This window comes from Ictidomys tridecemlineatus, chromosome 15 (assembly GCF_052094955.1).
Source record: "Ictidomys tridecemlineatus isolate mIctTri1 chromosome 15, mIctTri1.hap1, whole genome shotgun sequence".
Taxonomy (NCBI): Eukaryota; Metazoa; Chordata; class Mammalia; order Rodentia; family Sciuridae; genus Ictidomys; species Ictidomys tridecemlineatus.
In genome coordinates this window covers 43,428,598-43,456,204 of record NC_135491.1, presented here as the reverse complement: position 1 = coordinate 43,456,204, position 27,607 = coordinate 43,428,598, and the positions used below count along the sequence as shown (strand labels likewise).

Below are 27,607 nucleotides of genomic sequence, written 5' to 3'. Positions count from 1 at the left end.
GAGAGAACCCAGAGACACATTGAGCATTATTTGCTACCTTTGTACAATGAGAAAAGATGAGAGAATTTTTATAGGAGGAGTCAGAAGAGTTTAGAGACAGCAATGAGGGGAGAAGGAAAATCAATGATGTGGATCCATAGTGAGTGGGGGATGGTCAGGAGGCTGCAGGGGGAATTCTGCAAGGCAGAAGGACACCTTACTGGATGGAGAGGTTCTCAGGGAACCAGGGATAAGAACCTCTTCTGCTTCATGTCTGGACCTCCTGAACTTTCAAGGTCTCTTCCAGGACACATCACACCGGTAAATATTTTCTCAGATGTGAGATGTGTTGTGATCATGTCAGTGTGGGGCTCACAGTGTCTCCACAGAGAATAAGAGCCAACTTAGGAGACAGGACTTCAGCTGTCCCAGACTCCAGGACCAATGGAAAAGCCCAGTCCTGCTTCTCACAAGTATGGGCCAGTCACCTCTCTGGGATAGAAAGAGATACATGGGCAGGTGTCTAAAATAGGAAGAGACATTTTCCAGTAGTTTGCAACCTTAGTTGCTGAAATCTGGAGGCTGTAGGTGCCGGGGTCTAAGAACTTGTATCCTCCCAGTTCACACATTGAAACCTAATCTTCAATATGGTGGTATTAAGATTTGGGGTCCTTAGCAGATTTTAATCACACCACAGGCATTATTTGTCCCTTATACCATGTAGTGACACAGCATTAAGGTGCCATCCATGAGCCAAAAAGCAAGTTCTAATAAACTCCAAATCTGTAGGCATCTTTCTTTCTTTCTTTTATTTTGATTTTATTTTCAGTATTGAAACCAGGAGAACTTTACTACTGAGCTACATCCCAAGTCCTATTCATTTTTAATTTTGAGGCAGGGTTTCACTAAGTTGCTCAGGCTGGCTTCATAGTTGTAATCCTCCTTCCTCAGTCTCCTGAGTAGCTGAGATTACAGGTGTGTGTCACCATACCAGGCTGGCATCTTGACCTTGAACATAACTTTGCAAACTCTGAATAATTTCCTGTTGTTCATAAGCTAACCACTTTGTGATGGTATTTTTTTTTACAGCAGTCTGAATGTGCTCTGATACTATGGCTTTAGGTAATCATGGTTTCTTGTCTAGACTGTCTAGTGGTCAATGACAGATTTGAGAATACATGGGACTTGGCTGAGAAGTAGATGTGGGATTTTAACACTCAGGTGTGGGGACATTCCTCAAAGCATAGCCCTCCTTTGCAGAGTGTCTAGATTCTTGCAGGAGACAGAAAGTCCTGGGAAGGTTAGTTGAGGAAGGGAAGAATATACTAAAGGTGCAGTGGGTGTGGAGGAAGTTGAGCATCCACTGGGCTTACCCAATCACAGCTTCCTGGGGGGGGGGGGATTTACTGAGTGTGTCTAAAAAGAGAGGACCCACAGCAGACTGGGCAATGAACATCGTGAGGTGAATTCTTCACCAGTGTTGGCTGAATGGATGAATGAAGAGTGGATGAATGGCTCTGTGAGTGAGAGGCCAACCCTGGCTCCTGGGTGGGCAAGAGTGGGCACCACAGGCAGAGCCTACCTGCACATAGCCCTTCCCTCCCTCCGTGAACAGGGAGCTAGAGCTCTGTGTGCTTGACATGTGTGCCTCGCTCCTGGATCTTCTGAGGCAGGGTCTTGGTCCAGAACTGCAGCCTGTGTGCCTTCAGGGCCTGGCCCACAGCAGGCTGGATGTCCAGCTGCAGGTACTGTTGGTCCTGGTCGAACAGTGGCCAGTGGGGTAGGCCCTCTCCGTTGGGGTTCCTGTGCACATGCCCTCCCAGGAGGGTGGGGCAAAGGTCACTCTGAATCCTGCTAAACTCAGACCTGACCCTTCCTACCCACCCCATTTGGGACAGGCCAGGTTACCAGGCTGGCAAGTGTATTGAGATTGGGTCAAGTTTTCCTGACGTTGGAAAGCAATGACCTCTTACTAGTCTTGTTCCACACAGGGCAGGGCAATCTGGTCTGTTTTGCTCTTTCCTGTGAGAGGCTGGCTCTCATGGTAGCCCACCACCACAGCTTACCCTCCCAGCCACCATGTGTAGAGACCAGTGAGTGACCAACACCCACAAAGCACCCTCTTTCAGCGGGTCTTCAGGTTGGAGAGGGGGCTAGGATATGATTAAGGACACACATGTGCTAATGAGTCATCTCAGACAAGGGGAGCAGCAGAAGGCCCATGCCCCCAGGCTGAGTGTGCAGGTGTCCTCACCCATTTCGAGCAAAATTGGCCCAATACTTCATCATCCTCCTGCTCAGCAGCTCCTCCTCCTCAGTGAACTCAACTGTGGAAGGAGGAAGACAAGGGTCCAGGTCTGGCCAACTCTATCCAGCTGTCCACTAAAATGCCACACTCACTACCCCAGCTGTAACCTATCCTTGGGCCCCAGATTTGTGTCCCTTCCCTACCCCAACAGTCCTGGGGCCAGGCCCTCTGCTTGCCCAACCTGCCATTATTCATCCCAGTCTCTAGCTGAATCCACCTTTGCCTCATCCCTGGCCCAGTAATTCCCTTTTAATTTTGGACACTGGGGTGTCATTTTAGAAATGATTATGCCTTAAGTCCTTTTCTCCTATGCTAGACACCATGATTGGGGTAGAAATAGATGGAGGATCAAAGGCTGGGATGGGAAAGGCTGAGATTCTAATCATAGAGCAGGTTTTTGAGCTATAATATGGTGGATTCCTGATTCCATCCTCTCTGAGCCACAATTTCCTCTAGTTTACCATGAAATCCCTCGGGGCTCCAGCCAGGGCCCTATCTCAGCTCCTGGAGAATTAAGAAGAGTCACCTTCACTGCCCTTGAAGGATCCAAAGACAAAGATGTTCTCGTCACCATGGTCAGCCTTCACGTGGAGTGGTCTGATGTCCTTAAAGATGTTGGGCCGATGCTGGAACTCATAGAAGTAGACAGGGGCATGGGAACCTGGGGGCATGGACAGGCCATGATATGATGGCCCCTCACCTTGAGCTCTTCTGCTTTACCCATGTTATCAAGATGTCTAGGTCCAAAGTTGACTGCAATCTGAACAGTGGAAAGGGGAGTCCCAGGCTGGGCAGGGGCGGTTGAAAAGTCTCTTGGTGAAATCATAACCCTGGACTTCATGGGCATATCACTAAATGCCATTAAATCAGTGTCCTCATTTGTCAAATGAAGGTGATGTCTGTCTCTTACACTAACCATGAGGATTTTCTGTATGGGAGCTACCAAGTATATTGCCTCCAGAGTCTGATAAAGACATCTGTGGGGACCAGGACACCAGAGACCTCACCTGGGACTCACACTTGTGAGCTGCATCCAGAATTCAGTGAAGATATACTCACGCTGAAAATGTGCTACTTGGAGTGCAGGATTCACAAACAGGATGTCTGCCATCACCTCCTGGAGCTGGAGTCTGAGGGTTTGTGGGTCCTCGTTATCCCCCATATACTCCTCCATTAACAGGTCACCAAATTCAGCAGGCAACATCTAGCACAGGAGAACATTGAGAGTCCTGTTAAGCAGGCTCTGGCCTCTGGGTTGGGGGATGAACAGGAATGGATGAAAAGACTAAGTTTTGGGGTGGGTGACCACATACATTATCATTTTAGGTCAATCTTTTTTGCTAGAGGTTGTTGCATGAGCAGGATATCTGGTGTGCCCTTAATTTTTTTTTTTTTGAAGTACTGGGGATTGAACCCAGGGACACTCTACCACTGAGCTATATCCCCAGACCTTTATAATTTTGAGTCAGGGCCTTGCTAACTTGCAGCAGATATCCTTGATCTTGTGATCCTCCTGCCTCAGCCTGCTGAATCACTAGGATTACAGATATGCATCACTGATCTGGTGTCCTCTTGAATTTTTGCAGGACCCCAGGAAACTCACCATACGTGCCGACATTCTCTGAAGAATAGCCTGTGCAGTCCTTCTGTCCATTTCCTTCTGGGTGTCAGCAATGTTTAAGCCCTGGTTGGCAGAAAGTCTTGATTTAGGGATGGAGGAACCTGGAGCTACAAATCTATACAATCTCCCAGGGTTTCCCAGACACTGGGGATATGGGAATGGACCTCACTGTGGAAAGAAGCCAACCAAACTCATCATTGTTGACACCAATGATGCTGGGGACAGGTTGAAAATCAGCCAAAGCCAGCAGTTCCTCAGGATGCCTGGGCAGGAAGGTCCCGTCTACCACACCAGAGATGGTCTTGAAAGCCTGAGGGGACACTCGATGACAGGAAGCAAGGTCAGGGAATAGAAAATGTCTGATGTCCTCGGAGTGCTTTCCACTTTGTACTGACTCTCCCCAAATGCCCACCCTAAATCAAGGCACTGGTTCCTCGTGACCTGTTCCACCAATTCAAACACAGACAATGGCATGGTGCCGCAGTCTGGCTGGGCACAATTCAGGAGCCACTTGTCAAAAGAAACGAACTTTATTTTTAGAACCACACACTCCAAATCACACAGCTCCTCAGGAAAAACCTTCAGAGCCCAGCTGCCACCACCGGCCTCCCACAAGCCTCTCAACCTCCCTGACTCCTCCGGCTCTTGAGGCTGATTGGCTGGGTCGCGTGGGCAGAGCCAAAAAAAAGTCCCCCAATGCACAGCTCCATGGTCTGAAAGGGCGGGGAAACAGCCCAATGAGCATTACCGCAGAGGAGCCAATCAGTTGGCAGCTAGAAGTTTGCTGGCAGCTGGAAGTTTGCTGGGACCCCTTTTGGCTTGGCTCTCAACAGCATGGAAATGAGTTAACTGTCCCACAAGATGAAGGGCACTCAGACCTTCTGCCCCTCTTACTCTCCATGCCCTTCCTCCATACCCATGACCATTCAGCCCTACCTTGGTAATAGCCAGCATTTCCTGTTCACTCTTGCCCCGCAGGCAGCTCACCAGGGCCTCTGACTCTACTTGCCCACAGGCAGACAGGTTGGCCACCATCTGTAAAGAGACCAGGTAGGGGCTGGATCATCCCTCCAGGCTGGGAGGAAAGTGTTGCCTAAGATCCCAGCTGGGTGCAGGTGACCCTAATTCTCAAGGGTGCCGTGTGTGGATTGTCACAGGTGTCAGCCAGAGGAGCCATTACACCTGCTTAGATGGTTCTTCTTAGGATGAGACCCCCAGGGTGCAGCTTTGCAGAACATAGAGCAAAATCAACCACTGTCAGGTAGAGCCATGCGGATTCTGACTCTCGAACCCCTGAGCAATCTTTGGATAAACATCAGTTCTGAAGACACTTCAACTGTTTTTGTTGTCCCCACTGAACAGACAGTAGAAGTGGCTTGACGGTGAGGGGCGAGACAGTGCATCTTGGCTTTCGTGGTTGAGGGCACTCACCATGGAAACCACCTCAGATGAGATGTCAATAATTTTGGGTAAGAGAGCCACCCCACTCTCCATGATGGCACCATGGAAAAGTCCTTGGGACATTGGAGACACCACAAGTGAGGACACACTACTGCCACCTGCAGACTGGCCAAAAATGGTGACGCGATCTGGGTTGCCTCCAAAGTGGGCGATATTCTGCTGGACCCAGCGTAGGGCGGCCACTTGGTCCAGGAAGCCCCAGTTGCCAGTGGCATGCTGGTCTCCAGTGCTGAGAAATGAAAAGCATGATGATCAATGGATAGTCCTCTGTCTACTCAGCCCCATTGACCATCCCTGTCCCAGGCTCACCTGAAGAAGCCCAGAACTCCCAGGCGGTACTGGATACTGACCACCAGTACATTTTCAATGGCTGCCAGAACAGAACCATCATACATGGAAGCTGAGCCCACCACCAAGGCACCACCATGGATCCAGACCATCACCTGGGAAATCAAGACAGATGCCATGTATCTCTCACCCAACCCAAACCCCTACTGGACTGCTCTCTAGACTTGGATAGTACATGGACAGAACCCCAGCAGGTGACATAGTAGTTCTCATGAGCAAGGGACTCAGTTTCAAAACCACTTATGCTATTTTTTTTTTTGGTACTGGGGATTGAACTCAGTATTGAATTCGACCACTAAGCCACATCCCCAGCCCCTTTTTATATTTTTTGTTTATTAGAGTCAGGGTCTTATTGAGTTGCTTAGCACCTCACTTTTGCTGAATCTGGCTTTGAACTCATGATCCTCCTGCCTAAGCCTCCCAAACTGCTGCTGGGATTATAGGCATACACCACTGCACCCGGCCCATTATGCTTTTGAATCTGCCCATGTATCAGATTCTGGCTCTATTACTCCCAGAAGCCCTTTGAGATGAAAATAAAAGGGGTGTCTCCCTGAACGTCCCACATAAACATTAACCAGTTTTATTAGCTCAACATTTTTAATAGCTCAACAGGTAATCAATGTTTGGAAATGCAGATGACCTCAAAATGCAGTCCTTGAGCACCTGATTGTCTCTCCCTGGCATGAATTGGTTGTCAGTGTCCTGGATCCACCCTAGGGCCACAGCCTAAAACCTCTGGGGACAAGCAGGTCTCTGTAATCCCGTGCCCAGGGTTCAGTTACCCATCCTGAGTAAGAAGACTTTTTGAACCTGTTAGTAAGAGTCTTCTTATCAGGGTCCACACTGCAGTGGGGCTCAAACTATTCTCATCTTTAAAAAAAATCTTGCAGAACAGCTGTTTTCCCACCTAGCAGCTGACCAAGGTTTGACACTCACAGGCAGGTTAGAGCCCTCACGGGCATGGGCAGGTGAGTAGATGCTGAGGTACAGGCAGTCCTCGGACATGGGGATGAGAGGGAGGGTGAGATTCAAGAGGTTCGTAACCAGTGTATTCCTAGCCACATCCTGCAGACACCTGGTGGGAATAGCAGTTATTCCAGGAGCTGTGCCGTGGACAAAACCAGACTGTGGGTCCAGAGTGAGTCTGGGTGCTCTCAGTCACCCTCGGTCCCCACTCCCCTTCAACCCTGCTCACACTTGATCCTTCTTCAGAGACTCTTCCCACCAAGTTCTAGGCCACAGGCTCGGGGGAAGCTGGGATGGAGCCCAGACCTCCAGGAGCTCTCAAGGTTGTTGAGCACTTGCGTCCCACTCCCCCTGAGGCTGGGCAATCATGACTCTAGGGGTCTGTCTGGGAAACATTGGCTGCATGTATTGACCAAATAATCCGTATCATAAGGTGTCCCCACACAGGTGGTGCATGAATGGGTAGAGGTTAGTTTCCCATAGAACATACTAGGACAACTCACAGACCAGTTCGAAACTTTGAGGGAACCACATCCTTCCCACAGGGTCATCAGCTATAAGCACATGCACCTGTTTCTTGGACACTATCCCCTGAACCTGTGGGCTGGGATAGTGACTATAGCAGGTGGGAGTCTCCAAGGAGCCACCACTGCTTCCATCCTCAGCAATCTACAGAATGTACTGGTGGGTCTTTTATAGTTTCTTAGAACTAACATGAACCTCTCCCAGACACATGTCAGTCCCCTGGTTGCAGAGAACATCTGGCATAACATGAGCTGGGACAAACATGTCTCTGCAACTAATGCTCTCTGGGTGCCAAGGCCTGAGATGGGAGCCTGGGGAAGTTAGCAACTGGTACTCTCTGATCCTCTCTCTTTGGAAACACGCATGTGAGAATCTTCTCAATGCAGAGGGAAGTTGCCTGGACAGTGTAGATGAAGAAGTTACCGAAGACTGGCCCAGAGCTTAGAATACTCACCCCGACCCAGCCCTGAGGTTTCCCAGACCCCAGGAGAACTTACATGGCCGGGTGGGAGGTCCCATCCCTCACACCACTCCAAGGTTCAGGCGGCTCAGGGGCTGAAAAGCGCAGTGGTCCTACAGGTGGCTTGGCAAAGGGAATTCCCAGGAAGGTGTGGACCTCCACATCGGTTTCCTTCACATGGACAAGGCTGCCCCGCACCTGCCCGGTGTGGGTGGTCCGGATGGGGCTGACTGAGTCCTGGCCTGTGGGCAGAGAGATGCACTTCAGACTTTTGTCTGCCCAATCAGCTGCTGGCCCACAGCACCATGGCCTGGTTGGCCCTCCTCAGCCCCGCCCTGTGAAGGAACCCAGATCTGTCAACATTCGCTTCAGAATCTTTCTGCTCATCCCTAGTCCCTATCCCCACCACCACTATCACTCAACCAGCTCACAGCCTATCCCTCCAGGCTAACCCGGCCCCTGTGACTTGCCACCATTCTTCAGCCCTGGCAACTGCCAGCAGAATGTCTTTTGGGCTGATGGGACAGGAGTGTCCACTGCACTCACTGTGCCAGGTTATGTCACGCACTAGGAGGACTGTGGGAATGGAACTAAAGTTTCCCATCCTCAAGGATCTCATGCTTGAGAAGACAAGACATGACATAAAGAAGCATCATTCATGTAAGGAGAAACAGACTGTGGGAGGAGAGCTATGAGTTCAAAACTCCTGCCTTGCCTTGGGTTGGGGATCAGGGCAAGAAAGCAATGGAAAGTCAACCTAGATATACATGGCTTGTCCAAGTCATGATATTTGTTAAAGGTTGATGTTGGGTATGTTGGTTTTAACTCTTCTCTCTACTCCAGAATGGGCCTACTCTTGGGTGCTGTGCAGCCCTCAGGCTGCCTTAATCCTCTCTGTACTTCAGGGTGCAGAAAGTTGGCAGTCAGGTCCACAGTTCTCCTGCTATTGTTGACATCTCCCCAGCTCCCACATCACTGGAGCCTTCCCTCCCCCATATTCAAGTTCTCACTCTAGAATGTGGTATAGATCTGAGCTGGTTTCCATAAGAAAAAGTTAAAAACTCCAAATCTCCTCTTCTCTCCCACCAGATCCCCTAGGATCTGCATGTTTGAAGCTCCCTGGTACAGGTCAGGCCAGGGCAGCAGCCACTCACAGGACCAGAGAAGGAAATTGGCCAGCACCCCTCCAAGTCCAAAGGCACACTCCTGTCCCTACCAACATGCTGTGTCCACACAGTGCCTTGCCAGATGGGATCTCCGCCCATATAACTCACATGGCCGCTGGCCACTAGTGCCTGATATTTGTTATAATAAAAGAAAAAGCCTGCTAAGTATTGTTGCAGCTCCTCATTGAGAACAAGTCCTCCATGAAACAGCAGAAGGAATCTCTACCATGCAGTGGTGTGAAGTGTCCCCGGGTCAGGATATGAAAAGCTTATGCTTAGGTGAGAGACAAGGACAAGCACTGTGTAAAACCTGGACCCTATTTAAGACCTAAATGGGCCTGTGGAGGAGCCAGGACTGGGTGGGAAGAAGACAGTGGAACCCAACTCCATACCCTCCTATATGTCTTATTTTTTTTAATGTGAGTCCAAGAAGAAAGACTGTTTAAAAAGACCTCAATGAAGCTGTAAAGATCTTCCTGATGAGAAAGTTCTGGTTTTCTAAGACCTCAGGTAAGGGAGGAAGCCTGGCACGATGGTCCAAGCAGGTAAGGTGAGCCTGGAATCCTCTGGGAAGATTAGAGTGGGAAAGTCTCGGGGTTATGACCAGCACCCATACTAGAAGGCTTCAGTGTGAGAGTGATCCAGGGCTGCAGACACACCCTGGCAACCACTTCTGATAAGGGCCTAGAGATTTCTAGCAGGTACAGAGCATATCTACCTTTGTCCTGGAAGCCAAGCCATGACTGTGCCCCAGCTCAGGCACATGAGTGAAAGGAACCCAGCAATCTTTCAGATCAGCTTTGAGAAGTGTTACCAGAGACTTCTGTATCCCACCAGGCCAATAAACTTGCCTAGGGACCCTTTGGAAGGTGCTAGGCACTTCTGTGTCCAAGGGATCAAAACACTCAGAGAAAAATGTAACCAGCAAGTTCTTCTTATTGCCGTTGTTATTTTTCAAGAGTGAGTAAAAGCTACAGCCACAGCCACACATGGGAGAGAAGTGTCTCCTATTCCCGTTCCTCTGCCAGGAGGCTTCTCACTTTCCATACTGTGCTCCTCAGAATCCCTCACACTAGCTCACTCCTCCATGGGGGTGTCCTCAGGCAGCTCTGACCCTCTTTGGCTTCAAGAGAGCCACTCTGAATCTTGAGGGAGCTCACCTTCCTGCCCCTCATCCCCTTCATTTGTCTTCTCCACCAACTCTCCCCACCCTTGGTGCCTTCCCTCCAAGCTCTGTGCACTTTGGAAGATCCAACCCGGGTCTCTGGCATCCCCCATGGGATCCTCACCCTGGCCCTGGAGGAGGAGCAGCAGGAGCCCATAGGTCACGATGGTGAGCTGCACACCAAGTTGGTGAAGCCACATGGTCAGTTCCCAGGACTGTTTCTGCATCCACTGGGCTTCACAGGGCCCTGCATGGCAGGACCTCTGTCCAGGTGGAATTTGGACCTGGCAGGGAGGAGGCAGGGAAATGGGTGGTGCCCTGCAAGGTGTGTGCTGCAGGAGAGTCACTCTGAACTCTCAGAGGTCATGGAGCCAGTGGGCTTGTCCCCTTTGACACCTCCCAAGGTGCCACACAGCCTCTACAGCCCCTCTGAGATGCCAGGACCCCTCTCCTCACACCTGGAGTTGCCGAAGTCTGGCTTGGCACAAATCAGGAGCCACTTGTCAAAAAGAAACTAACTTTATTTTTAGAACTATAAACGCCAAACAAAACAGCTCCTCAGGGAAAAAACCCTCAGAGCCCAACTGCCACCACCGGCTTCCACAAGCCTCTCCTCCCACACCAGCCTCTCAACCTCCCACAATCCTCCTGCTCTTGAGGCCGATTGGCTGGGTCGCGTGGGCGGAGCCAAAGAAGTCCCCCAATGAGCAGCTCCGTGGAGGAGCCAATCAGCTAGATGTTGCTGGGGCCGCTGTGAGCCAATCATCAGCTGGCAGTCTGAAGGGCAGGGAAACAGCCCAATGAACATCACCGCAGAGGAGCCAATCAGCTAGATGTTGCTGGGGCCACTGTGAACCAATCATCAGCTGGCAGTCTGAAGCTTGCTGGCAGCTGGATCATCAGCCGGCAGCTGGAAGTTTGCTGGGGCCCCTTTGGCTGTGGCTCTCAACAGGAGTCACTAATTCCCTGTCCTTGCTGTCACCCTGTCCCATGAGGGTGTTGAGGAGTAGAGGAAGGAGCAGAGAGCTGGATGTAACTGGAGGAACCTGGAGGGCTTCTCTGGGGGGTGCAGAATGAAGATTTCCAGAGATGGATAAATACAGATGACCTTGCTGGAGTGAGGGGAACTGTTTGCACAGTGGCAGGGAGGTGTGACTGTGACCTTTATTGCTGACTGGGATCCCTTCAACAGTCCCTCATCTCAAGACTGTGTTCTCAGAGCCCCTGAGGGCCCCTCCCTAGTCAGTCTGGCCCTTCTTTTGGAAGGCACTTCTCTGTAGGTACCCCATTACCCAATAGCCAAGGTCAAACTCACCTTTATTTATTCACTGGAAAGATGTGAAATTAGGGCTGGCTGATCCAGGGTACTCCTATGTCTTAGGTGCCTCTAGGAGATTCTGAATTATCCTGAGCCCTGCGTGGGTGAATGGAAGCCAATCTGGGCTTAGAGAGCCCACAGCTTGATTTCCTAGAGGAAAACTCACAGCCCAGCACCATTTATGTTCCTTCTTAGCACCTTTGGGAACCAATAAGCATTTATTCGGATCTGAGTAGCCAGCATATTGATAGCACCATTTCCCCTTGACCTCCACCCAATCAGCAAGGCTGCTGTGGATTCAGTTTCCCTTTCAGGACACTCTGCTCCATGCCATCACCCTAGCTCCTGCCTGGGCAGATGCTTTCTCTGCCCTGATTTTCTTGATCTAATTCACAGCTGGGTTGTGAGGATCCTCCCACTCAGAGTCATGTTACAATCTTTTTTATGTCAACTGGATAACATAAGTGCTTCTTCCTAATTTAGAGCCTGCTGTCTACCACTGCTAGGGTGAAGGTCCTCATAAACTTTGCCACTTATTGCACAATCATTCAGAGGCTCCTGCATTGATGGTAGCCACAATAACAGTAAAAATGTGAAATTAAGAAAAGTCTCAGGTGCATATCTGTGTATGTGATTCTATCTTTTCTTTCTTTCTTTCTTTCTTTCTTCTATCTATCTATCTATCTAGATACAAAGAATTTCTTCTGCTAAACTTACCCTCTGTCTTCTAGTTCCATTCTCAAGAAAGACCTCAAGAAAGGTTGGGAGTTAAACCTCCTTGCAGTTGTGCAATTATTGATGTCAATATGGTCCTCAGAGTCTGCAGATCAAAAAATATAGGAGCAAACTTCACAAGTGAGGATCCTAAGGAACCCACCTGACTCCCTTCAACATCCCATTGCCAGCCAGAAGCCAGGAGCCAATGGTCATGCCCTGTCCTTCTTCTCACAAAAATGGGGCCAATCACATCTCTGAGACAGAAATAAATGTCAACAATAGATGACAATATAACAATATAGGGGGACAATAGGTAATGTCAGGGACCTTTATAGTTTTAGTATTGGTAACCTTGGTGGCTGAAGTATGGGAACTTTTGTGCTATGGTTTGAAAGTTTTTTCCCCTCTTAGATTTATATGTTAAAGTCAAATCCCAAATGTGATGGTATTAGCAGGTGAATGCTTGAGAGGTGACATATGAGGTGGAGTTCTCAAGTTTAAGATTGATGCCCTCTATGCTTTGGATCATATTTGTCCCCTGCAAAGATTCATATGCTGGAAGGTCCAGAGTGGTGACAGGTAGTGTGTTGGGGGCCATGAATGAATTGTGAATTTGTTTGAGCCATCTCAAGGCAGGGTGTTGCTCTTCTGAGAACTCTTTGTGAAATCCCACCAATGTAAGACCACTCAGTTTATGCAGACACCCTGCCCATTGTCTCAGACAGCTCTAGGCTCAAATGTAGCAGTCCAGAAGTAGAGGAGGTGGGCATAACCTGCTAAGCCCCAACCAAGTTGTTTTAGCCATCTGCATCCTGTTTTCCTTGAGAAGTTCTTCATACTGAATCCCATTGGTGTTCCTATCCATATAAATAAAGGGCTTGGGTTCCATTTTGTGGTTAGATCCAGTCTCCATCAGAGCTAGATCATCCCACCGTGCCACCTGCTTTTTATTTATTTCCATGTCTTGTCTTTATTTCTAAAATTTCTCATACCTTTAATATTTCTAATCTGACTCACCACCCTAGTTCAGGCAACTGAGTAAACACCATGCAGGTCATGACAGTGGCGGAATTTTTAAGGGATGAGGCCTATTGGAAGTAATTAGGTCATTGGGATCATTGCTTTAGGTAGAGATTAATAAATACAGTTCTTGTGAGTCCTACAGGTACAGATTTTTATACATCAAGGTCACCCCATATACTATCCCCTTCCACATTTAGCCATCTCCCTCCCCACTTCCCCCAAAATATTGTGAGGCTGAAGGGAGCCTTTGTGAGTGGCTGAAGAAATGGCAGCACCAAACTGGGACTTTTAAAACTGTGAGCCAAATGAAACTCTTATCTTTATATGTACTCACTTCAGGTATTTTATTATAGCAACAGGAGATAGGTTACTACAACACCATTATAAATTAAGCCTGTGAGAGTTTGTTTGTTTCTTTGTCACTTGAGGACACAGTGAAAAGGTGCCATTCAAGAGCCGTCATCATCAGATACCAAGTTATCTGGCACCTTGATCTTAAACTTCCCAGCCTCAGGAACTGTGAGCAATAAGCTTTTGTTGTATATAAGATACCCAAATTATACTTTCATAACATCAGCCCGAATAAATTAAGATACTGGCACATTTGGAGTGCAGGTGTTCTATTGGCCTCTTCCATGTAAGAAAACATGGGAGACATGCTGAGAAATGAAACTGGGCTTTTGATATCTAGGAGAGGGCAACATTCCCCTAGCACCCCTCTTGAAGTGGGGAGGGTACAAGAGTTGGGAGGAGAGGAGAGAGAGGGTTCAGGGAAGGAGAGATAAAGAAGCTGGGAAGGGACACAGGACCAGTGGGGTGTGCAACAAGGTGGGCATCCACTGGGCTTACCCATCCACATCTTCCTTGGGGATTACTGAGTGTGTCTAACAAGAGAGGACCCACAGCAGCCTGGGCAATGAACATTGTGAGGTAAGTTATTTGTAGGTGTTGGCTCAATGGATGGATGAATGGCTACGTGAAATGAGGGGGTCAACACTGGCTCCTAGGTGGGCGTGTGTGGGTACCACAGGCAGACCTCACCTGCACTCCACCCACCCAGCCCTCCCTGACATGGAGCTACAGCTCTGAGCTTGTCGTCAGCCCCCTTAAGTTCCTGGATCTTCTGGGGCAGAGTCTTGGTCCAAAACTTCAACCTGTGGGCCTTCAGGGCCCTGAGCCCCCTGATTTTGGTCATGCCAGGCATCCAGGCATCCAGGCAGGCAGGAGGCATGGGCAATGGGGCGAGGTTTCCTAATTTAGGAGAGCAATGACTTTCTACTTGTAGACTTTCCACATGGGACGAAGCCTGGCCTGTTTTGTCCTTCCCTGTCAGGGCTTCTGATGGAAGCTCTGCATTGTGGCCCACCCTCCTGGTCGTTGGAAAGGGACCAGGTAATGGCACACACAAGATGCCCTCTGTTAGAGTGGGTCTTTGGGTTGAAGCAAGGGGGCTAGGTTGTGATTAAGGACATGTGTGTTAATGAAGTCACCTCAAACAAAGGGAACACTGGATGAGTACAAGTCTCGAAGGAGGCTAAGATGGGTGGTGAATTCTTTCACTCATTTCCTGTAGTTTTGGCCCAGTGCTTCATCATCCTCCTACTCAGCAGCTCCTCTTCCTCAGTGAGCTCAACTCTCAACTATAGGGAAGAAGAAAGCAATAGTCCAAGTCTGACAAGCCCATCCAGCTGTCCACTCCTGTGCCACACTCAGCACCCTAGCTGTAGCCTGTCCCTGGACCCCAGGCCTGTGTCCCTGCCCTACCCCAACAGTCCTGGAGCCAGGCCCTCTGCTTGCCCTTACTCATCTCAGCTTCTAGCCGAATCCACCCTGAGTTTGTCTTTGGCTCAGAAGCCTCCTTATTCCTTCTAAAACTGGGAAGTCATTTAAGAAAGCATTACTATGCCTTTTTTGAAAAAAAAAAGAAACAATTATGACTCTAACCACCACGGTTAGGGTGGGGACAGATGGAAGGAAAACAGATTGAAGTGGTAAAGGGCTTAGATTCTAACTCTGTTACGAACTTTTGAGTTGTAAGATGGTAGACACCAGATCCCATCCTCTCTCTAAGCCACAGTTTCCTCGTCTGTACAATGGGATAAATTGCCACTCCTGCCCACTAGAATACCATCCTGGCTCCTAGGAAATAAAGAAGACACCTCTGCTGCCCTTGAGTAGGATCCAAAGACAAAGATATTTTTTTTGCCATGGTTGGCCTTCATGTGAGGTGGCTTGATATCCTTGAAGAAATTGAACTAATGCTGGAACTCAAAGAAATAGAGGATGGGAACTGGGGGGTTAACAGGATATGTGTGGGTGGCACCTCATCTCATGTGGTGGCCCTCTCCTGCAGTACCCTTGGCAATAAGATACATAGGTCCAAAGTTGGCTTGAATCTGGACAGTGGAATGAGGAGTCCCAGGCTGGAGCAGAGGCAGTAGGAAGGACCTTGGTTAAATCAGGTCTTGGACTTCTAGCTGTGTGGTCTTGGGAAAGTCACTAAGTGTTAATAACTCAAGTTTTATCACCTGTAAAGTAAAGGAAATGGTTTCTTCTTACACTAGCCATGAGGATTTATTGAGATGAGGATCATCAGGTGCTTGGGACCAGGAACCTGATAAAGACATGTGTCAGGACCTAGATACCAGAACTCTTCTGAGACTCACAGCTCTGAACTGCCCCCTAGGCAGCCAGGATTCAGGTACAGATATACTCACAATGATAATGTACTATTTGGTGTTCAGAGATCATGAACAAGAAGTCCATTATCTTCTGTAATTGGACTTGGAGGGTGTGGAGGTCTTCATTGTCTCCCAGGTACTACTCCATCAACAGGTCATTGCATTTGGCAGGCGACATCTAGTCCAGGAGATCAGGGAGTGTTAGGTTAGGCAGGCTCAAGAACAGTGAGTCAGCAGTCTCAGGGTCCAGAGACGGGGCTTGCCATGGGACTGAGAATGGAGGAGAGGGCCAAACTCTGGGAAGACTTTATCCAAAAATATGTACATAGTTTAGCCTTTGTTCCTGGGGTTCCTACATAAACAGGAATGTAGAGGTGTTCCCTCCATTGGGGAAGGACCCCAGGAACCTCACCATCAGTGTTGAAGTACTCTAAGAGCCTACCTAGTCCCTCTGTTTCCATCTGGGTATCATCAGTGCCTATAAGCTGGGAGGTGGAAGGAAAGTCTTAAATTTGGGGTAGGCTGTACGTAAGCCTTGAAATCCTGAGCTATACTTTACACACACACATACACACACACACACACACACACACACACACACAAAATGAGATCTTCAGGATTTTAAGGACTTGGAACTGGGCCTTGCCATGTGGAAGATGCAGCCATACTCATCATTGTTGACACCAGTGATGCTAGGAATATGTAGAAAATCAGTGGAGGTCAACAGCTCCTGATATTGCCTGGACAGGAAGATCTCATCCACCACATAATACATAACCTTGAAGGCCTAAGGGGACATACAAGGTCAGGGAACAAAGTCAGAGCTCAGACATTTTCTGATGCCCACTGAGTTACTTTTCCCCCTTCCTTATTAATCCCAGTATGCTCACATATATCCCAAACCTGACTTTGCATAACTTTGTCTCCATTTCACATTCAGCTATGGAAATAAAGTAGTAAACAGGAAAGTTTCCCTGATTATTCTGTCTGAATATTAATTAAATTGTTTTTTAATCTCTTTGTCCCAAAAGAGAACCCATGGCTGGGGGCCTGAGTGACCTCAAAGTGTAGTCCTTGAGTGGGTCTCCCAGGAATGAGTTGATTGAATACCCTGAACTTATGAAAGGGCTTCAGTTTCTGACCCCTGAAAGCAACCAGAGCTATGTGAACCCATACACAGGGGTTAGCTGCCCACCCTGTGTAAGAGGCCTTCTTGGACTTGATAGTGAGAGACTTCTCATCAGGATCCACACGGCAATGGGGCCTGGGTTAATACTTTCTGATCTTCTTGTAAAACAAAACAAGTTTCTTCCCATCCCAATGGCCATGGTCTGACACTTACAGGCAGGTTAGAGTCCTCATGGGTGTGGGTGGCTGTGTAGACGCTGAGATGTAGGAAGTCCTCTTATACAGCATGGGAAGCAGAGTCAGAGTTAATAGGTTCAGAGTCTCTATGACTTAAGCATTGTGCAGACATCTGGTGTTCTGATTTAGATACGAGGTGTCCCCCAAAAGCTCATGTGTAAAATAATGCAAGGAAGTTCAGAGGTGAAATGACTGGGTTATGAGAGCTTTGACCTAATTGGTTCATTAATCCACTGATATGGATTAAACTGGGAGGTAACTGTAGACAGGTACAGAGTGTCTGGAAGAGGTGGGTCACTGGGGACCTGTCTTTGGGACTTACACTTTATCTTTCTCCTTCCTGATTGCCATGTCCTGAGCTGCTTTTCTTCACCATACTCTTCTGTTATGATGTTCTGCTTTAGTTCATGCCCAGAGGTATGTAGTCATCTGTCTATGGGCTGAGACCTCTGAAACTGTGAGCCAAATAAACTTTTCCTCCTGTTTTTTTCCAGGTCTTTTGGTCCCAGTGACAAAACACTGACTAAGATACTTAGTAACAATGGATTAAGTTATTCCAGAAGCTGTGCAATGGTCAACACTGGACCTCTGGTCCTGATTTGCTCCCAGACACTCTCAGTCCCTGCTCCATCTGATGCTCTGCCTTTCTTTAAAGTCATTTCCTAACAAGGTAGAGGTCAGAGGCTCTGTGGAAGCTGGGATGGAGCCCAGACTTCCGGGGAGGACTAATGATTGTTGAGGGCCTAAGATCTCACTCTTCCTGAAGCTGGGAAATCGTGTCTCTAAGGGCCTATTTTGGAACCTTTTTGGGCCTGTGTTGACATTCATCATTTATCCCTGTACCCATTCAGGCCTGAAATAGCATAGGTGGCGGTGCTTGAGTGGATAGAAGTTAGCTTCCCATAGAAGAGTAATGGGGCATCCCACAGCCCAAGTCGAGACTCTCAGGGAACATCATCCCTCCCACAGAGTCTCCAGCTATAAGCACACACACCTGTTCCTTGGCTACTGGTACCTGGCCCTGTAGATTGCCTCAGTGACTGTGGAGGGCTGAGTCCCCAAGAAGCCACCACTACTCCCCTCCTCAGGAACCTGCAGTATCTGTTGCTGGAGTAGGGTCTTTTATAGGTTGATTGAGCCAAGTTGAAGAGGATCCATCAGTGAGGCTGGATAGATTTTCCTGTCTGGAAGGTCCTGGTGTCCTCCAAGAGCCTGATCAACTGCAGGTAAGGAAGGAAGCCTAGCAGGGGCGGGCCATGGGGGTGAGGTGAGCATGGATTCCTCTGGGAAGATTACACTGGGAAAGTGTTGAGGATCTGGTCAGGTCCCACACTAGAAACCTTTGAGGTGAGAGAGATCAAGGGCTGCAGACACCCTGGGCATGGTACCCTCCTGACAACTATTCCTGATAAGGGCCTGGAGCCTTCTGACATGTGCAGATCACTATCACCTTTGTCCTGAAACCCAAGCCATGTCTGTGGCCCAGCTCAAGTCCATGGGTGAGGGGAACCTACAGCCTCCCTGTTTTGCTTTGGGGTGTGGTATGATGGGGGTCATGTGGCGAGAAGGACTGTTGTGTCCCACAAAGCCAGTAACCTTGCCTGGAGACATTTTAGAGGATTCCAGGTGCTTCTCTGGCCATAGGGCACAAAATACTTAGAGCCAAACATAACTGGAAAGGTATTAGTAGTACTAATGGTAGTAATAGTAGTAGTAGTAGTAATACCTGAAGGTCAGTAGCAGATACAGCCACAGCCATATATATTGGAGAGAAATGTCCCAATCCCTGCTTCTCTTCTGACCTGCCCCTCCAGGGCTTTCAGAGGTCTAATAGTGGACTCAATCCTTTATGTTAGGTGTCCTTAGACAGGCCTAAAACTCTCTGATTTCAGGGGACTCACCCTGGGATTTGGGGGTTATGGGATGGTCACATTTCTCCTTTGTCATCTCCACCACCTCCCTACTTCCTGGCACCTTCTCTTCTGCTGCTGTGGGCACCATGCTCACCCACAGGCCACTGTGGAGCAGGACCTGCCCAGGCTCAGATAGAGTTTGGAACCAGCAGGGAGAAGGTGAGGCAATGGGTACCACTGGGAGAGGTGGGTGCTGTTGGAGAGCCACCCTGACTGGGCAGAGGTCATGGAACTAGTGGGCAGTGGGGGGAGCCAGGCCATCTCCCCTTTGCCTACCGGCTTTTTCCACCTTCCAAAGCACTGTGCCAGCCCTTCTGAGAACCTTAGGAACCCTCTCTTCACACCTGGATTCACTGATTCACTATCTTTGCAGTAGTGGCCCAAAGAAAAAAATGTGTTGAGAAAGTAGGAAGTAGGAAGTGTTGAGAAAGAAGGAAGCAGAAAGTTTGTCATTTTCACAGGCCAGTTGTGCCAGGGCAATAGGGTAAGCTGCAGTAAGGACAAAGAAAGTGCTCCGAGACAGCAAATGAGACACATGATTTCCAGGGGAAAGCTTACAGCAGATCAGTGACTGCACCAACAAGAGTTAAGTATGGACAAGCCAAACAGATAGCACCTTTGTCCCTCTGTCCCTCAAGGTGCTTTGCCAAACAGTGCCTCCTTGACTCTCAGAGCATTTGTCCAATGGCAGCTGGCTGGACAAGGACATACATCCTTTCCACAGTGCCCTCAGTTCCATGCCTATCCCCATTCAGAAAGGGGTCTTATATGTTCGACTGAAAAAGCAGTGACATCATCAGCATTAGCTTGCTTGTATGGCCAGTATCCCAAGGAGCAACTGTCCTGGTGTGCCTGCAAGAAAGTAGCTTTTTACAGGTAAAGTAACATGCTCCCAGAGTGCATAAGAGAAAGCGAGTGTCCTTCAATACGTACCTGGACTTTCCAGCTCAGGCTTGCTCTCATTGTTCCCTTAATTTGGTTAGATTTTGGGGAACAGAAAAGAGGCATTCAGGGATATGGTGTTTAATGATTCAGAACTATAACTGAAGAAGCCAAGGAATCCTCACCTGAACAGAATGGACCTTCCATTTGGTGAAGAGATCAGTTTAAACAAAGGCAGGGAGGTGTGGCTGAGCCATTGACCCTGAAAGCTCGTCATCTTCTGGAGCAGAGTTTATTGGTTCCGCTTCGTGGTCTGAGAGGTCTGCACGGGCCCCTCTCTATTCAATCATGGCTCATCTTTTGAAATGCACACGTGAATGTGCACTTCTCATTGACCTCCCCATCAGCAGGGCTTTCACTCTCCCCACTCCATGGAGGGTCGATTTCAGTGCCCCTTATCCACCTGAGAAACATTTAACATTAAATGTTTAACATTAAACATTAAGTGCCTGCTGGTCCCAGCTCTTGGGATCCGGCAGGTCAATCCCAGGTCCGATTCTGCGGGGGAGGCAGGTTCATCACTGGAAGATTCTGAAACACCGAGAACACTGTCGGGATAGAGAGAGCTAGCCTGGGCACCGGAGCGCCCGCCCAGCCGGACATCCCGGAGGAAAACTGGTGCGGGGCTCAACATCAGTTGTCAGTGCCCTCCGACAACTGGGCCGTGGCCTCCGCGTTCCAGCTCCCAACCGGCTCGCAGTGTCCAGCGTCGCCGGGTCCCTTCTCAGCCCGTTTGCGATAATTGTCAGTTATTTCCTGGTCCGAGTAACCAGTACGTCAAAGCCTAGCTCTTAGCTAGGCAGCGGCTCCTGCAATCCCGAGGCTGAGGCAGAGGATAGCAAACTAGAGGCCAGCCTGGGCAACCTAGCGATACCCTGTTTAAAAATAAAATATAAAAAGGGATGTAGCTCAGTGGTGGAGCACCCCTGGGATCAACTCCCAGAATCGAGGATAAGAGGAGAGCGGCGGAGCAGCCAACAGTTCTCTGAAATCCGGGGCTGAGAACCCGCAGCGCCGCTTGTCCCTCGCGTGACCCCGTAAAGACGCCCCGCCCTCTTCCCGTTCCCAGGAAGTGCGCCAGTAGGAGCGGAAGAGCTTACTGACTCGGGTCGACAGCGGTTCCGGCATGGTGGGCGGCGGCAGCGGAGTGGGCGGTGGCCTCCTGGAGAACGCTAACCCCCTCATCTATGAGCGCTCTGGGGAGCGGCCGGTGACGGCGGGCGAGGAAGACGAGCAGGTTCCCGACAGCATCGATGCGCGGGAGATCTTTGATATCCGCCGCTGCTGGGCGCGGGCGGGTTTGGGGGGTCTTGGGGCAGGCGGAGAAGTGATGTCCAGCAGCGGATGGAGGAGTATTCTGGCCAGGTATTCCTGGCGGAGGGTTCTGAGTGGCCAAAAACACACAAGTCCGTTTTCCTTCACTTGACACATCTTATTCGCTCCATCAATGACCCGGAGCATCCACTGACACTAGAGGAATTGAACGTAGTAGAGCAAGTTCGGGTTCAGGTGAGTCACTCCCAGTGTCAGAGGGGAGCAACTTGTTCGGGAGAGTCAGAAAGGCTCCTCTGTACATCAGGGAATGGCTTTCAGCATAGGGACATTTAGGGGTATATTTGGGAGGAGGATTGTCTTGCCTGTTTTTACAGATGTTGAACTGAAGCCCATAAAGTATAGGTGACTTGTCCAAAGCAACAAACCAAGAAGAGGGCCTCTGGACTGGGTATGGCCATGATCCTTGACATCTCCCCACCACTGCCAGGTTAGCGACCCCGAGAGCACAGTGGCAGTGGCCTTCACGCCCACCATTCCACACTGCAGCATGGCCACCCTGATTGGCTTGTCCATCAAAGTCAAGCTTCTGCGCTCACTTCCCCAGCGTTTCAAGGTCAGTTCATTTTGAGACTTGAGGGTGAAATGTCTTGGTCTGCTACTGGGGAAAAAGAAAAGGGAGAGAATGAACTTGAAGAGAACATCAGAGTGGAGTCTGGAAGGATCCCAACTAGTTGAGAACTGAAAGGGAACTTTCTAACTTGATATGACAAAAATTAAAAATTGTGATCTGGTGCCTGGCATGGTGAAGCATGCCTATAATCCCAGTGATTTAGGAAACTGAGACAGGGGGATTGCAAGTTCAAGGCCAGCCTCAGCAACTTAGTGAGACCCTGCTCAAAAGAAAAATAACAAGGGCTGGGGATGTGCCTCATGGTTTTTCAAAAATTGTGATCTAGAAAGTGCAGAAAGTAGTAAGGAGTGTGGCAGAAGGGATATAAGGAGCTGCACATGAATTTGGATTAAGGATGGGGCACAGACATTTATTTATGTATGTATGTATGTCCTGGGGATTGAACCTAGGAGTGCATTACCACTGAGCCACATCCCCAGTTCTTTTTAGTTTTGAGACAGGATCTCACTAAGCTGGGGAGGCTGACCTCAAACTTGGAATCATCCTGCCTCAGGCTCCCAAGTCTTTGGGATTGCAGGCATATGCCATAATGCCCAGCTTAGGCAGGCCTTTAAATCAACAGTTGTTGACCAGTTCTTTGGGTAGAGTTGGAGTGGTTGTGGATTGGTTAGAGGGGTAATGGAAGGGCCAGAATCCAGGGGTGGATTGGGAGGAAGGCTCAGTTGGAGGTGGTGCCTGAGGGTTTTGTTGAAGGGGCAGAAGGGGGACTGATGGGTGGGTACCCACTCAGGCTCAGGTTATCTCCTTTCCAGATGGATGTGCACATCACACCAGGGACCCATGCCTCAGAGCATGCAGGTAAGTGTGGGCTGGGGGTGAGGATGGTGTGCCAGGGCTCTAAGCTGTCTGAAGCTTCTCTCACCACAAAGGTTTATAGGCCAACATTGGGGGTGGGGGACTGAGTGAGGGAAATTGCCAGATTCTTTTCAGTGAAGGTGGTGACCCAGTCCAAAGCTGGCCTGACTCAAGTCTCCTGCTTACCATATACTTCCCTCCTGCACTCCTCAAGTATGTAAGATCAGTATTGGAAGTAGACATGAGCAGCCAGGTGAGAAGCGTCCTAAAGAAGGCAGGATAGTTGTTAACTCAGGTTATTGGGGTACCCTAATCAAGGGTCCTGGGAAGGATGGGACAGAAAAGCCTTATTGGTGGGGACATACTATTCTAAAGCTCAGAGGTGGACTGGCTGGTAGCCTGGTCAGAGCTTGGCTTTGTGTGTGTGAGCGAGAAACTGGGGATTGAACTCAGGACTTTGCGTATGCTAGGCAAGTGCTCTACCACTGAGTTATATCCCCAGCTCAGAGAGCATGGCTTTGATTCTGCCTTTCTCACTCCTCCCCGATCCAGTGAACAAACAGCTTGCAGATAAGGAGCGAGTTGCAGCTGCCCTAGAGAACACTCACCTGCTGGAGGTTGTGAATCAGTGCCTGTCAGCCCGCTCCTGAGCCTGACTTTGGCCCTCAGCCTGCACACCAGTGTCCTGGCCTCAGCTTCACCCAAGGCTTATGGCTTGTTTTCTTGAATCATAGATGATGAGAAACTAACATTTTGCATTTTGTAATAAACCCTTAATTTATATTCATTTCCCATCATGCCTAAGCATCTTTCATCTTGGCGGAGTCACTTGGGATTTGGGAGAGGGTAGTTATAATGGGTGCCTATGTAGGGCGGATCAAAGATTTGTGGTTCTTTACTTGTTTTAAAAATCTCTCCTAGTGTTTTGATTAGGGACTAAAGTTAAAATTATACAAAAAAAACCTGAAAGAGTAATATGTGAATATACCTTTATATCAAACACCATCAGAAAAATCAATAAAAATAAGATAAAATAGAATAAACTGCCTTACCATAACCACATCCAGTTTTTGAAGAATGTTAGACAATGTGAAGACTGAGAGTTCTAATCTGTGTGTTAATTTCTCAATAAGTCATAGTTAATCACAAAAAAAACACCATCAGTAGATCCAACAATTGTTGACCTGTTATAACACTGGCCTTATTTATATGTGTGCATATAAATAAGTATATTTGAGAGTAATTTACAGAGACGTGACCTTTCATCTTGACATCTATATAAGATAAACCTGTGTAGTCACAGCACTTTTTTTTTCTTTGCAGTACTGGGAATTGAACCCAGGGGCACTTTACCAGAGCTACATCCCCAGCCCTTTTATTTTGAGACAGAGTCTCACTAAGTTGCTTATGGCCTTGCTAAGTTGCTTAGGTCCTCTCTAAGCTGTTGAGGATGGCCTCAAACTTGCAGTTCTCCTACCTCAGCTTCCTGAGTTGCTGAGGTTACAGGTGTGCACAACCATGCCCAGCAGTTATAGTACTTTTGTTTGGTCAAGAACTGAGCAATTGGTGCTGGGGTTGTAGCTCAGTGGTGGAGCCCTTGCCTAGCACACATATGGCACTGGGTTCAATCCTCAGCACCACATAAAAAATAAAATATTGTGTCCATATACTAAGGCAGAGGGGGAGGTCTTCATGTTGTTGAGGGTGTACCCTCCAGGGAGGATAGTGGACACCCCCCCCTTCCTTTGCTTCCTGGCCATGAGGTGAGAGGCTTTACTCTGTCACACAAACATAGTGTTCTTCCTCACCACGGATCCAAAGCAACAACCAACAAACAAGGGACTGAAATCTCCAAAACTATGAGCCAAGATAAACCTGTCCTCTTATAAGTTTGTGATAATAGCTTATCCAGCTGATGGTGATGCTCAGTCTTGTTTCCTCATCAAGACAGTGACATCAGCTTTCTCTGCTGAAAGAATCCTGAGGAACCCTTTCTATCAGTCCTCCCAGAGATGTATGACACCCCGGGTGTTGGGTAAGAAGGGGAGCTCAACCCCATGAAGTGATGTTTCAGTTCTGGGGCCTCCGCCTCCACCTCCCCCTGGCTCTGGGTCCTAAGTGCACTTGGTTACTTGGAGAGACCTCAGGCTTAGATACTAGCTCTGCCAGTTAGGAGTTCTTTCCCAGGACTCCCTGCCTTGGGATTCTCTGGCGCAGTTTCTTTCTCTGAGGATAAATGGGAACGCACCGTACCCGCTGGGGCTCAAAAGTGATTATGGGCTGAGACCTAAAGAAGCCTCAACAGGAAACCTGGGCACTTGGTAAATCTGTGCTTGAGCACCACCGACAACCTTAAGCCTGTCCTAAGAGTGGGCATTGGACCAAGGGCTTTACACTTACAGTCTAGTTGGATAGTTCTCCATCTAACCCTGTGTAATGGTTGCTTTTCTTATCCCCAATTTGCAGATAAGGAAATGGGCTTAATAAAAAATTCCTTCTAAGACTTCCAACTAGGAAATAAAGGAGAACCTGAGCAGCCTGATAGGTGCTGCTTAGATGATAGAGGACACTGTTGCCTCTAGAGAAGGGCTTAGGCCTACCTGAGACCCCCAACTCCTGTCATCATCACAATCAGTTTTTAGGAGTACTGTTGTCACCCAGTGACCAAGGAGAGGCTCTGAATGTGGCTGCCTAAGATCAGAGAGGTGAAGTCTTTAGCCATTGCTCAGTTTTGTTTGGTTTTTACCTGTGATATAGGGACAGTCATGGCAGTACTTAGGACTGTCTGTGGAAATTTAAAGTGGCTCTGGGCCTATCTTAGATGATCTTCCAGACATCAGATTCCCTATTTCACAGATGAAGAAGCTGAGTGCTCTCAAGAGACAGGGTGATATACCAGGTGATCACATTCTAGCAGTTTTCCCAAGCTGTAGGCCTTACCACATGCACACCTCTGCCCTGATACCCCCAATTGTCTGAGGTGGCCATGGTGTCTATGTGCAGCTGAAAGTGGGACTCAGGGAAGGCAGGTGTTGCTGAGTCATTCTGCTGGCCTTCCTGACAACCAGGCCTTGGTGGGTGAGGGATACCAAGCTGCCCATGCCATATCTGGCATTTCATATAGTCCCCTGGACAGTCTTGACTCATCTGTGCCTGGCCCCTGGCTGCCTGCAGGGCACCATCTGTGCACACTAGGCCAATGCCAAAGGAACTTTCTGGAACACCAGCTGATGTGTGAGGACCTGGGGTGTGGTGGAAGGTGGTGGAGTTTAAGGTTTTTTGATACCCTCTGCCAGGTGTATCTGGCTCTGTGTTTCTGGCCACGACCCCTCAGGCCTTAGTTACCATATTTTTTAAATGGGAATAATCAATCATAGCTAAATGAGATTGTCCCAGGGGTTAGATGACACACATGAACATATGTAGCTATATTTCCATTCATAATCCTGCCTCCCTGAACAACCGCCTGGCACACAGTAGATACTTATTGTAGGTTAATGGAATGAATGAATGGATGGAGTCTTAAAACAGAGCAGAGGCCCTGGAGCACTGGGTTGAGGAGTGAGAAAGTGGGGACACTGTAACTAAGTTCCCTTTGCAACATTTTGTTACCTGAAGAAAGGGGAGAGCATGAGACCCTATAAAGGGGAGTGCTATTTGCATTATTCCTGAGATCTCTGCCCCTTTCCTGGGCAGATCACCATCCTAGAGAGAATGGTGCAGCAGCAAGAGAGTGCCAACAGATTAACTCAACCTGCCCCATCCAACCAACAGTAATAAAAATAGAAGTGTTCTTTCTGAGATATTACCCTGTGCCAGACTTGAGCCAGCTACCTTACCTCTGCAGTTCATGTTATTTATCTGAGAAAAATCCCCAAGAACACATTATCCTTGGTCTATACAGGAGGAAACTGAGTCTCAGCCAAGATAAATGGACACACATTATCCTTGGTCTATACAGGAGGAAACTGAGTCTCAGCCAAGATAAATGGACAGAGGTAAACAGCAAAGGATAGAGGGCCCTAGGCCTGGCTCCAGCCTCAATTCTGAACAGGCAGGGATGTCTCAAGGTCATGTCCTAGGGCCCCTGGCCATACCTAGGCTCGTGATGAGTGTCTCTGGCCTGTTGGGGCAGCTGCCAGAATGCCTGGGGTCTGAGTAGCCCTGTGTGGATGTGGTTCCCTTGGCAATGAAGACACACAGCTGAGGTCAAGAGCTCAGATTACCAGAGGGGAAAGCCAGCAGTGTTTCCCTGCATGGCCCCTGCTGGGAAGGGCTGTAGCTACCACCACCTCCTCTCCCCTTCCTCTGCCCATCCCCCTTACCCATCCACTTCTGCCAGACACTTCCAGGCACCTATGGGCTCTTTCCAGCCACACTGTGTATGTGTTACAGGTGGCAGGGGTGGGGGGAGGCATCACAAGCAGCTATCCAGGATTCCTGATGGGAAGTGGTGTATAGCTCTTGAGACTTCTGTCCTCTGAAGAGAGGCTGGACTCATGGCTTCCTCTTCGCACTGGACATTGTCCAGGAAGCCAAAGCCAGCATGGGACTACCCAGGCCTCTGAAATTCCTTCCTATGGACAGGCCTCCCCTTAGCCCAGCTCTTACCTACTTTTGGGAACTCAGGAATAAGAGGGCCCTGCATGAACCTGCTAACCTTACTTAGCCAGGCCCTCCTCAATTCAATGCCTTCTTAAATGTTGCCAAGGAAACTGACACAGCAGCCAGAGAGCCTGGCCCAGGTCTCCATGACAACCTGTGAGAGCCCACTAGATTTCATCCATGATGTCACCTGAGTCACAGATTGGTACTCTCCACCCCCACCACACTCAAACGTCACAATCCAACGTCAGAGTCTGATACCAAGTTCCTGTCACAGCCT

At 48.9% G+C, this 27,607-nt stretch overlaps 2 protein-coding genes across 3 annotated transcripts; one reads left to right on the top strand and one right to left on the bottom strand.

Moving 5' to 3' along the window:
* Positions 1–763: 763 nt before the first annotated feature.
* On the bottom strand, positions 764–10,300 carry LOC101970506 (cocaine esterase). 2 transcript variants are annotated; one of them, XM_005318275.5, is made up of 12 exons: positions 10,127–10,288; positions 7,709–7,913; positions 6,657–6,795; positions 5,679–5,812; positions 5,340–5,598; positions 4,845–4,943; positions 4,078–4,218; positions 3,891–3,971; positions 3,347–3,491; positions 2,814–2,948; positions 2,234–2,306; positions 764–1,782 (listed from the first exon to the last, which is right to left on the bottom strand). In XM_005318275.5, the coding sequence occupies exons 1-12, from the start codon at positions 10,227–10,229 to the stop codon at positions 1,599–1,601; spliced, it is 1,698 nt and encodes a 565-aa protein (XP_005318332.4). In that variant the 5' UTR covers positions 10,230–10,288; the 3' UTR covers positions 764–1,598. The 2 variants fall into 2 exon arrangements, with proteins under 2 accessions (XP_005318332.4, XP_077888567.1); XM_078032441.1 differs by lacking the exon at positions 4,078–4,218 and having other exon boundaries at positions 10,127–10,300.
* A 10,787-nt stretch (positions 10,301–21,087) lies between these two features.
* On the top strand, positions 21,088–23,509 carry Ciao2b (cytosolic iron-sulfur assembly component 2B). The gene is made up of 5 exons (XM_078032442.1): positions 21,088–21,234; positions 21,393–21,470; positions 21,724–21,849; positions 22,680–22,725; positions 23,275–23,509. The coding sequence occupies exons 1-5, from the start codon at positions 21,088–21,090 to the stop codon at positions 23,370–23,372; spliced, it is 495 nt and encodes a 164-aa protein (XP_077888568.1). The 3' UTR covers positions 23,373–23,509.
* Positions 23,510–27,607: the final 4,098 nt, after the last annotated feature.

Bases quoted from the DNA above. Each gene is read 5' to 3' on its own strand.
- LOC101970506 (XM_005318275.5), bottom strand. From the start codon at position 10,229: ATGCAGAAACAGTCCTGGGAACTGACCATGTGGCTTCACCAACTTGGT. The intron at 5,599-5,678 runs GTGAGCCTGGGA...TTCATTTCTCAG, and splicing joins GGAGTTCTGGGCTTCTTCAG to CACTGGAGACCAGCATGCCA. The intron at 4,219-4,844 runs GTAGGGCTGAAT...GTGTCCCCTCAG, and splicing joins AAATGCTGGCTATTACCAAG to GCTTTCAAGACCATCTCTGG.
- Ciao2b (XM_078032442.1), top strand. From the start codon at position 21,088: ATGGTGGGCGGCGGCAGCGGAGTGGGCGGTGGCCTCCTGGAGAACGCT. The intron at 21,850-22,679 runs GTCAGTTCATTT...TCTCCTTTCCAG, and splicing joins CACTTCCCCAGCGTTTCAAG to ATGGATGTGCACATCACACC. The intron at 22,726-23,274 runs GTAAGTGTGGGC...TCCCCGATCCAG, and splicing joins CCATGCCTCAGAGCATGCAG to TGAACAAACAGCTTGCAGAT.